The sequence below is a fragment of the Porites lutea genome, chromosome 3 (genome assembly GCF_958299795.1).
Source record: "Porites lutea chromosome 3, jaPorLute2.1, whole genome shotgun sequence".
Lineage (NCBI taxonomy): Eukaryota > Metazoa > Cnidaria > Anthozoa > Scleractinia > Poritidae > Porites > Porites lutea.
Window position 1 is genome coordinate 27,513,311 of NC_133203.1, and position 12,100 is coordinate 27,525,410.

General features: G+C 39.4%; 1 protein-coding gene across 2 annotated transcripts; it reads left to right on the forward strand.

Moving 5' to 3' along the window:
* The first annotated feature begins 526 nt into the window (after positions 1-526).
* Positions 527-8,534, forward strand: LOC140930842 (creatine kinase M-type-like). Of its 2 annotated transcripts, none has more exons than XM_073380554.1 (6): positions 527-819; positions 4,665-5,044; positions 5,731-6,131; positions 6,824-6,878; positions 7,575-7,645; positions 8,207-8,534. In XM_073380554.1, exons 1-6 carry the CDS (start codon positions 602-604, stop codon positions 8,342-8,344), a joined length of 1,263 nt encoding a protein of 420 aa, XP_073236655.1. In that variant the 5' UTR covers positions 527-601; the 3' UTR covers positions 8,345-8,534. The 2 variants fall into 2 exon arrangements, with proteins under 2 accessions (XP_073236655.1, XP_073236656.1); XM_073380555.1 differs by having other exon boundaries at positions 4,665-5,029.
* The last annotated feature ends 3,566 nt before the right edge of the window (positions 8,535-12,100 follow it).

Sequence of the window (12,100 nt, forward strand, 5' to 3'; positions counted from 1 at the left end):
AAAACCTGGTGAAGTCAGACTAAAGCCGACATTACTTTTTAATAGTTTCCCAGATAGTTTCATGTAAACAATTTTGCACGTGACGGAGTCCTGGTTCTTAGATTATCTCTGGCTCTGCAAGCTCCTAAATTATGTTTGCCAGTTTGCCACGTGTCTCTTGACATTTGAATTTTCAATGCACAGGAGATATATACCGCCCCTTCAAAAATTAAAGCTTGACGAGTTTTGTTTTGTTTTCAGCTTGTGACCGTGAGGATAGAAGATTATACTGTGACAGACCATTAATATTTTTAACTGAATCGTGTTTCCTTTTTCCACTCACGCTCGTTGCCGTTTGCATAAGTGTAAATTTTAGAGAACAAATTACAATAAAATGTACAATTTTAGATATTAACATGTTGTTTCAACAAGCTATTTTATAATAATAGTGTCACTTATAACCTTCAATTTTCTGGCCTGTCTTTTTCGTTTCTAAGGGCCAATTGCGCGAGCCAAGAATCATTACGTCATTAATTGAATTGTTTCGCGCAATAAGAATTTGAGCGCACTAAACTGAGCATATATCAGAAGACCTCGCGATGAACTTTCAAACGAAATAACGATGGATTACCTTCCCAATCGGCGTCTTCTTGGGATTGTGGCGTTAGGTTGCGGCGTGTATGTAGCTAGAGAGATGTACGTGATGTATTACATGAAACCTTGGAACAGGGAAGAACACGGTTATGAGAGACCACCACCAGATGGCAATTTTCCGGATCTGCGCCTTCACAATAATTTGATGGCAAATCACCTCACTCCAGATCTTTACAATTCACTAAGGTAAGCAAATAACTAGCATGTACTAAAAGTAATTATTTGAGTAGTTATTAAGAAGTATGGGTCAATATATCCCCCGCGTCCCCGACATCCTCGCTTGTATGATTATATTGGCATTATTATGCGTCATGATCACCGATTCGTCTTGGGCTCTTTGTCCAAGATTGATCAACAAACATCTACTCCCGTTTCAAAAAACGGACTCGTGGATATTATCCCTGGAAATTGCAAATGAAATCAATTTACAAGTAAGCGTCACCAACGGCTTGCAGACCAAATGGAAGAATATTTTTTTAACATTTTAGAGAAAATTATGCTAATCTGATTAATAGGTAAATTATGTGTTTTTCTGGGTATTTTAATAAGCTAAGCTAAGCTAAGGCAGGTAGTGAAAATACCGTAAACTGCAGTATATACCCCCCACGCCCTAGTTATTTAACAAATCGACCACAATTTTCCATAGTCTATACTCTTGTAGACCATAGAAATGACATCATAAGATGTTCAAAACTCAAGTGGAACCACCAGCAGCAAGCGAGTGGTTTCACTACAAAGTTTTGAACATTTCATGGCCTCATTTCTATGGTCTATGAGAGTGTAAACCATGGAAAATTGTAATCGATTTTTTTTTTTACAATAACATTTATTTTTAGTTTATTACGAAGTTCCTCGGAAAATCACATGTGACATGCGACGCCATCAGCGCGCGAGGATTCGCTAAGTTATTGTAAAAAGGTCTTTCTACCTGTAAACAAAAAATACATCAGATTGAAGAGTACAAACATTAACCACAAAGGACACAAAGGACCGCAAACGAATATGCCGAAGAACGTAGGATCTCAAAAGACCTGGGCCCGTTGCATAAAACGTCCGTAACAACTACGGGTACACGTACGTGCACTCGTAACTTAAGTCAGTTGCATGAAATCACTAAAGTGGCATGGTCAACTTAGGGAATTCATTTAAGTGGTTGCACTTACGATTTTCGTAAGTGTTCACTTAAGTGTCGTTTATGCAACAGAAATTTCGGGTGTTGCATAAAACTTTTTTTACGGGAAAAATAGCACGTAAATTTACGGGACCTATGTGGGTCCCGTATCGTCACTGTTTTTACTAAATTTAACGAGATCTTTTACTGAGAAGTGAAAAAAAGTATTTTTCTTCACGTAATTCGTTCTAATGCGCTTTGTTAACCTCTGATGAACACTTTTGTGAAAAAAGAAGAAGAACTATCATTTTCAGTAGATATTGAAGAAAAATAACGTTTGCATGCAAATTTCATTTTTTGAGAGGTTTAAAAGTGTTGGAAACGACTTTTAACTTTCTTTACACTCACCGATGGTTAGCTTAAAAAAAAAGAGTTAATCGTTAATAAAGTACTATATCAAGGTTACGTGTGCCCTTAAGTGAGCCCGTAAGTTACCACGTAAAACAGAAACTTACGAGAGTGCTAAGAATGTTCCATGCAACACCCGTAAGTGTACCCATAACGGACTCGTAAGTGACCTACTTAGGTGAGCACTTAAGTGCAGGTTTTATGCAACCGGGCCCTGGGCCCGGTTGCATAACACCTATTGTAGCTTAAGTGCCCACTTGAGTAGGTCACTTACGAATCCGTTATGGGTACACTTACGTGTGTTGCATGGAACACTCTTAGCACTCTCATAAGTTTCTGTTTTACTTGGTAACTTACGGGCTCACTTAAAAGCACACGTAACTTAATTTAATACAGTACTTCATTAATGACTCACTCTTTTTTTTTTAAGCTAACCATCGGTGAGTGTAAAGAAAGTATTAAGTTGTTTCTAACACTTTTAAGCCTCTCAAAAAAATGAAATTTGCATGCAGACGTTAGTTTTCTTCAATATCTACAGAAAATGATAGTTCTTCCTCTTTTTTCACAACGTCGGCTTTAAAGTGTACATCAGAGGTTAACAAAGCGCATTAGAACGAATAACGTGAAGAAAAATACTTTTTTTTCACTTCTCATGCTCAGTAAAAGATCTCGTTAAGTTTAGTAAAAACAGTGACGATACCTAGATAGGTCCCGTAAATTTATACGTGCTATTTTTCCCTTAAAAAAGGTTTTATGCAACACCTGCAATTTCTGTTGCATAAAGGACACTTGAGTGAACACTTACAAAAATAGTAAGTGCAACCACTGAAGTGAATTCCCTAAGTGGACCACTTAAGTAATTTAATGCAACTGACTTAAGTTACGAGTGCAGGTACGCGTACCCGTAGTTGTTACGGGTGTTTTATACAACCAGGGGATCGGCAAACATGAAAAGTAGACATATTAAACTCTGCAGGCAGAATAGTGCAATGCTGATCGTACAACGTGAAAATTAACTCTGCAAGACATCAACACGCCACCGAAAGGACTCAAAACAGAGCGGGATTGTAGCCATAGACAGCTCTGAGTGCGCGGATATTTTTCATCAGAGCTTTCTCTGGTTGTTACGCCATACTGACGAGCCCCAAAGAGGGCGAAACAGCTGTCTATGGCAACAATTAATCTCGCTCTGTTTTGAGTTCTTTCGGTGTCGTGTTGATGTCTTGCAGAGTTAATTTTCACGTAGTACGATCAGCATTGCAGTATTCTGCTTGCAGAATTTAATATGTCTATGAGATTGTACGCCGGCTCCCGGATATAAGCCCCTGTGAGCTTGTGTTGAAATGAATTCGATTTAATTTTATTATGATTTTTTGAAGCTTAATCAAATTCGTTAATTGTCACGTATCGTTTGATCAGTACTGCCATAGCACGTTGCGAAGCACTTTTTCTGTTCCGGTTATAAGCTCCCTCAGATATAAGCTCCCCCCACCACCACCGTTTATAACCTCTCCTTAAGCTGTTAAGCTCCTTACGAAGCTGATGCATTGTATAAGCCCAGGGTCTATAAGCAAAAGTTTACGGTATGTACAAAGCCTGGTCATGTGGCTACCAAATGGATTTTCCTAACGGCATTTCTCGGTGTTCTCTCGCAAGTGACCGCTGAGAGTTTAAACTTGGCATGGCTTTGCTGCTTGTAGCAACAAAGAAAAAGTTTAGACCGTGATAATCCGTCTTGAATGACACAATAACTTTTTCGTTCTTAGCAGTTAAGTTTTCTCTCTTTCTCTAATTCGTTTCGAAATATATGTTTTTTGTGGACAAATGAAGTATTTCCTCTAAAATTCATTGGAATGCCCGAGAGCATGACGAATAAGACCAGAATAACGAATTAACCATGTGGTAGAAGTTCCCTTTGCAAAGGTTTTAAAACAAAACACGTTAAAACATTCCTACATCTCTTTTTGTTATTTCTGAGGGTGGGTGATTATTAAACGAATATTTCAAGTCGACATAGTATATCATCGTTGAAAAAATTAAACCAAGTGAGATATTTTCCAGCATATGCAGATGCTAACATCCGCTTTGTTTAAATTCAGTTCGAGACTGAATGATTCTGAGAGAGCGCATAAATGAATTGAAGTTCTCATAATGGCTTATACCCAAGCCCATAAATCCATTACAAAAAAAATAACAATAAAGATAGTCCCACATAGACTAGCAACATTTCCCTGGAATTGCGTGTGGAAGGGAAAGCCGGGATTTTGGAGAGGGGCATGTCATATAAAGAACGAGTGAGCGAACGAAACACACAGCTAGTTGCTTTAATCAGTGACGCCTTCCGTGTATGACAAGTCCTTCAGCAGTCGCTGACCATTAAACTTAATTGCAACTTATTAGCTTAGCAAAATAAAGAATAAAGGCATCCTTTTCATTGTTATTCTACTAAATATACTATTTAATTTTCCAAAATAGAGCGACACAGTCATGTAATTTAAATTTCCTTTATTAGGAACAAGATTACCGAAAAAGGGTTCACCCTCGATAAAGCCATTCAGGTTGGAGTGGACAACCCTGGAGTTCCATGGCAACGGGCATCCGGGATAGTAGCAGGAGACAGAGAGTCTTACGAAATGTTTGCTCCACTATTTGACGAAATCATTCGAGAATACCACGGACACCGAAAGACCGATTTTCATTCTAGAGACTTGGACAGCCGCAAGATTGTGGGCGGCAAACTTAGCAGTGCCTACGTACTTTCGGTACGATTGCACACGAGGCGGTCGATTCAGGGATATAGTTTACCGGCTGGATGTTGCCGAAGTGAGAGAAGGAACCTCGAGGACCTCATTCGATTGGTGTTCAAGCGATTGGGAGGTGAGTGGCGGCAAGGTGAGGGACATTTCGGAGTCTTCTATATAAAGTACTCCACATGAATCAGCGGGTTCTGCTGGAAGAGAAACCTGCAGTCGACAATCAAAATATTCCGAGTCTACAAATGTCTTCGAGGGTAATTCCGTAGACTACGAATACAGCCGCTTCGTCTCTTCGCTCCTGGGCACCGCTGGAACGTTTCGCGAGACAGACACTCGGCGGTTGGGAGCGATGAGAAGCCACTGTTTTCGCAGGCTAAAATACTGAAGCTTTAAAATTACATAAATTAAAGCTATGCGGCGATTTTCTTTTTGCAGGTGAATTTCAACAGAAATATTTAACCTAACCATTACCAACGAATGCCCTCGGATACCTTGTGAAAGTTATTAACTGAATTACTTCCACCATCTTCCATCACAGTGAAAGTAGAAACTAACTTCAGTCTATAACGACCAATCAGTCCTTCCGTACTCTCGCCAGGCCACCTTTTCAAAAGCTCCTTATAACTGTCCGTAACTATCATCCATCCCGGCATCTCCTTAACTTCGATTCCACGTTAGTAACTTACTAGAATTTTACAGAGAAAGCTCATTTTGGCGGAGGTTAAAGTTAGAAAATGATCCCATTTTGCCCATAGTACGAAGCCATAGTTAGTAGAAAGACTTAATTCCCTTTGGATATGACATATTTTATAATCATTTCAGGCGAGTTCGAGGGTGAATATAAAAGCCTCTCCGATTTTCCTGACCCTAGCCTTGGATCACTCAACGTTTCCACTCATCCCACGTCACCAATCATCACGTGTTCAGGCCGTGCACGTGATTGGCCCGAGTCACGTGGTATATACCGAAACAAAGACATTACTTTCGTTGTTTTTGTCAATGAAGACGATCACGTGCAATTCAGGTGCTTCGATAAAGGTGGGAACGTGCAAGGCGTGTTTGACAAGTTAATCCGGGGAATTGCAGCGTTTGAGCGAGAGCTTAAGAAGTCTGGGGAAGAGTTCATGTGGGATGATCACCTTGGTTACATCGTTTCGGACCCAATTTACCTCGGTACTGCACTGGACGTTAGAGTAAGAGTCAAACTGCATCACCTTTCTACGGTAAGGATCAGTAAACCAGCTTGGTTTGCAAGCGTTTTAGTCGCTTATGGCAGTTTTTAAACTACGTTTGGACGAACTGTGGGGGCTTGATATCTGGCCACTTGTTTGGACGATTTGACACAGGGTCAGACTCGCAATCTGGCGGTCCTGGGTTCGAGAGTTTCGCTCTGACAACTGGCTGGATTCATTTCTCTGTAGTCTGCAATTCAGTTCCTCGGCCATGTTTATTTGTCAGATAACAGCCAACAGGTTGTCTCATACCATTCGGGGTTCTAAAAAAAAAACATCCCGTTATGTTCTCTACTATGATTAGTGAACTTATGCGACAGGTCGGGAGAGGAAAGAAGACGGCAAATCTTGTGTGACAAGCGTGATAATAATTTTGTTTGAAATAAAATTTCGCTAAACTTCACTTCCCTTTGAACAGATCTTTCTGTAAAAGACCAGAAAACATTAATTTATGTCAAGTGAAGATCAAGGCATATCACGCAAATAATAGCCCTGTCACGTTTGACCAAAGGATATTTTGGAAAAAAGATGTACTCCTGCCGTCCTGTTGCGTGAAACAAACAGCCTTCCCTGTCCCTACCAACAATCCCAGAAGTCTTTGAGAAAGTTAACTGGGCGAATGCCCTAGCTTTGAAATATGCCATAGCTATTTCTGATCAATAACAGTAACCAATCTTCCCCAGGATCCAAGGCTAAGATGGATTCTCACGGCGTACAAACTTGAGAGGAGACGAGCAGGTATGATTCATCTTTTTGGCTTTGCTTAGTTTTACGGTCAACAAGATGCCTTAAGTTTATAGCTACATGATTCAGCATCGCAGAGCTAACCTGGGAACAGGCTCTTTAATTTTTGTCGGAAGCTTGCTTGCAAAACTTACTAGCCTTGAACCATCTGAAAACTAACCGAGACGCCGGGAAACTAGTTGTAACTTTCTAGTCCGTGCTATGTCTTACGTGACAGTTCGAATGAAACCTATTCACTTCTAAATTTGGGAAATTAAGCAACCGGCGCAGGACAGCGACGGAAACGAGAACGTCAAAAAAGCAATAGGTTTACTAACAAGCAAAGCTATAACTCTGTACATGCAGCACGCATTTTGGTAGACTTCTCTGCCGACACTGCACGACTGCGACGTGGAGTTATAGAGTGCGAAAGCGCACCCCGACAATTTTTTCCTTATTTTTTGAACTTAAATGCGCCCTCTAGCTAAGTATTCAACTCAAGAAATAATTCGCCTGTATTTGGCAAATTGGGCTAGTGGGGATTATTATTGTTTTTCCAAGCATCGATGCTCTAACCAGGAAGAGTTATTTTTTAACATCCAATTGGACGATTCCAAGTGTGTGAGGCGCCAATTTAACCTTTAATTAAGAAATCAAGGGAATCTATCAAGATATACGATGCTTCTTTCTTTCTTTCCTTTTTTTTTCTAGGGCTCTCTGAAGGGGACCTTCTCTCTGGAGTAATGTTTATTCATAGTTCGCGAACTCTTGGTGTTTCCGAGGTTTGTTTCTTTGTTGGTGGATACTGTTTGTTTCAACAGCTGAAGTAGTCAAACAAATATAAAGAGCGATTGCTAGTTTCTCCTTTTTTCAAGCAGTTCCGTAAAATTTAACTGTGTGTTTTATTCTAGTGCCTTGAAAAGTTGCTGAGTTCTGATATCTATTATCCACATAATTTCATAGTTTTACCTTGGAAACGAATCTTTAAATGTAGCGAGCTGGCCCTTGAAAGTCACAAATCCACAAACAGTCACAACATAAGTTTGGGTAGTCTGAATAAAAAGAGTTTCACTAAAGAACGGACTTAAAGAGTTCAACGGGGTTGACCAGAAAACATGTTCTTGGCTACAGTCCATTCTCAATGGCTCTATGACTGACCTCCTCCATTGCTCTTTATTTTTGGCTTATTATTTTTGTAATACCCTCACCACGGGATGGTTGAGCGGAACCGTATTACAAGACCCCATTACACACTTTTCGATCTCTCTCTTAAGAGCTCTGCCAATTTTTAAAAATCTTTTTACTTACATGCAAACTCAGTCATATAAGACTGTTTTTTCTAGGTACATTCTGTTCAGCGCTTGTGTGATGGAGTTAATCGTCTAATAGAGATAGAGCGCATGCTGGAACGGGGAGAAGACATTGAAGATGCCTTGCCAACGGCCCCGGTACCTCGTAGCGAATTCAAATTCGGTGTATAGATAACTATTAACTGGGTAGACAGACACGAAATAAATCTTCACATTTAGTTTGAGATCGAGTAAAAACAAAACGTATTTTCACTACTTGCTACTCAAACAGATCATTGGCTCTTTTACAATAAAAGTGTTTGTTTTATTTTGCTGATATGGTCCAAAATAACTGGGCACATTAAAAATTATTTGATTAATACGTGCTGTTATTGTCATCATTTCTTTGTTCTGTCTTTTTTTAATGCGACCTTTATTTGGACGATTAAAGGTTCTAAGTCACGCTACTTGCTATGGTTCATTTTTGTTATTTTTAAGACTATGTTTTAGGGATTGAAACCGTTTCCTGTTGTCTGTTGCAACGGATGGCAAAGATTGACATGGATTAAAACTTAAAAAAGTTGGGCCAACCTTGTTAAGTTTTAATTTATGCCTGCAAATTAAAATCACCAAAAACAAAATTAATTGTTACTGCTTCCTGGTGAAATTTGTTTGATACGGCTTCGTCAATTTTTTTTAAAAAACGCTACAGAGTGATTTTGTGTATTGGTAAAAGAACTAAGCAGTGAATGTCTTCAGCACAGAATTGACCTAAAACAACAATATCCTCGTGACATTAAGCCCCTTTAACCTGAAAGCAAACAAAAATAAAGGCGATTGAAGGTACTGTGCAAAAGGGTCAAAATCGGTGGTAGCTTTGACGATTTCGTTAAATTTTAGAGCTTTTGACGGTTGACGGTTGACGGTTATTAAGTGGAAATTTAGTCCAAAATTTAAAATATTATAACAACTTCTGTATGAATTAATATTAACCAGGAGAGGCTCCCGAAGGAGGTTGTCTTGGCCCTATAAATTTTTCACTTACAAATATTCTCAGATATAGGTTGTAATGAGGTATTGTAATGTTTAGAAAGACTAGAAAGAGAGAAAAAGTGTTTTTTGAGAACATGAGAACTGATTTTTCCAGTTTAGAAATTCTTCAGGAGCCCGACGGAACTGCCGAGAAGATCAGCTGAAATAGTGAGATTTGAAAAACTTTATTGAAGCTTTTTGACGGTTAATCTTAACTTACATTTTTGACGGTTTATAAGATCGTTAACCTTGAAACTGTTGACATTTTTGTTCTCAACCTTTGACTAAAAGCTTTGACCGTTACCTTAAAAATGAAACCTCTTCAGCAGTACTTAGGTGGTTTGATTGATACATAACGTCAGCGATTCTCATGATGAAATGTGGGGATTTTCTCGCGGAATGTTAATTATGTAAAGTGGCCTTTGGAGTCAGGTGAGAATGATGAATGGGTATTTAATAAGGTCTTTATGTGGCGTTATTGTCACAGCTCTGCAGTTATAAATTGTAAATGTTGGCAAAACCCGTCACTTCGCTTTCTGTACAGATAATATGGCATAAGGCATTTTGTGAGAGAACGAGTGGCGTAACTCCAATCACTTGATTTTGAATGATCCCTCAAATGCGCAAGACTGCTTGAGTAAATTTACATTGTTCGCCTTGCGTGCGAATCAATTCTAAGACGATTTTAAAGGTTTTCATTTGGAGCTATGTTGTTATATGATTCTTTCTCTCTTCCTTTGGTATGTACTGCAGTACGTGATCGAGCCACTGTTATCAAGCCATAGAGTTGAACTGACAAGGTTACGTAATCACAATATTTTAGGGACCCAGTTGTCATTCGACAGTAATTCTCGCTAACAAGTTATCACTTCATCACATTGAACAAGCAGCACAGCAAATTTTTTTAAACTAATTTCCCGCAACTCGCTCACGGCTAGCTCACAGAGTAGAGAACACACCCGCGCCCAAATTGCGCCGGCGTTAATTTGGGAGGTTAATTTAGGGGGTAACAGGTTCGAAACTTGCTCATTCATCAGGACTGAGAAGGGTTGACTTCCATCCACATTACGTGCTACTCTAAAGAGAAAATGGTCCAGTTTAAAAACACGTTTTATGTCCAAGAAGGTCAAGTGCTTATAAAAATTAACCCGTGACGAAAGTGTTTTAGCGTTAGTTTTCTGTGGTTGAAAATCGCTGATTCAAGAGGTGGATAAGGCTGTTGACCTGTAGACACTCAGATTAATTAGTCCAACTTTGTAAAGCCCTGTCGGGCATAGTACATAACTCTGAATTGGATGGTGTGCCCATTCAAATGAATCCTTTCTTTAGGAGGTTTTTCACTTGGTTTATATCAGTATATCACCAATTCCCATAACGAAATGTTTTGGGATTTTCTAGCTTGAATGCTATTTATGTTAAGTGGCCTTCGGACTCAGGGGTTATAAGGATGATGAATGGGTGTTTAATAGGGTCTACTTGTGATCGTAAACACTTTCTCATGATCGTTTTGTCACAGTATTAAAAAACCAAACTGTATATTGCCGAAACCCTCATGGATTTTTCGATTTAAACGGAGTGTTTGGTTCCAACGCATGAGTGATTGGGGTAACACTAATCGCCTTTCTCTAGCTTTTTCACATAAACCAGTGTCGGTACGGGATCAAGCCATAAATTGAATACAAAGCTATTATAACACAAGGTTATTACGTAATCATCATTTGGGTTGAGAGGTTGAGAGACGGTCGTGTCTCACTTATCACTCGTTAACGGTGATCAATAAGCATAGGTCTCGTCTAAAAACCACCCATGGGTGATGGCGATTTACTGTATAAAAAGTTTAATGATTTATTTATTTACATAGACAACTTTATTGTGATCTTGCAATCGGCGAGAAGCCTTTTCCAGGCTGCGAGATAGTCGGGCCAGCCAATTGAGAAAGCGCAAAGACGAAAATAAAACGGGAGGAAACTGGGCCCTTCCTTTTCCTCTTTTCGCCCCGCCAACTTTTGGAGTGCCTTTTACTTTCGCGTCTTCCCCACTATCTGAGAGCCTCGAACAGGCTAATCCGCGAGTCGCTCCTAAGCTCAGTGATGAGAACACCCACCATGGTTCGAGGTCAATTTTGGGTTGGTAAGGGCTCGAACTTGTTCAGAACAAAGGAGGGTTCATTTCTGTCTACATCGACTGCCACTCCGGGGAAAAAATGTTACGGTAGCGTTCCGTGAAACACATATAGTATGTGCAAGAAGATTTGCGCTTAAAAAATTAAAGCATTTTTTTGACCTGTTTTATTTAACAACAAATGTTTCATTTTCTTCGAGACAGTTACTTCTACAGGGGCACCCAACGGCAATTTTCGGGAAAATATCTGTTCGGAAGACGATTTAAGATCTAGAATTTTCGGAGCATTTGTTGTAAAATTTCTTGCTTGCCTGCCTCTCCTAGGATTTCCGAACATCTACAAAATGGTATAATTACCCATTTTTAACGGATTTTGACCCTAAAAAAGGCCACCTAGAATTTTCGGGAGCCTTTTACTGGCTGAAATTTTCGAGAAGGTAAGTTTTTATCCCTATAATTTTCGGATCACTAGACTTTCAGCTAGGAAATCCGAACAGATGAAAAGTTTTTAGGGGATAAAAATATGCCTATATCTACCGTTTGAACACTAAAATACGTTCAACAATGCTATATTAAGTGGTTTTGAACTATATCCTCGTTGGGTGCCCTTGGTTCTAGTCTTCCCTTAACTTGAGTCGCATTTTTTTTGGGGCGATTTGGTCTTCAACTGGTGACATAGATTGATCTTGCAACATTTTCGAGAAAAATGAATGTTCGATATCATATCATTAAAATTTATACGTGGTTATAGGGTTACCCTAAGTGGCTTCAATTTCAGTTTTGTTTCCTCAAGTC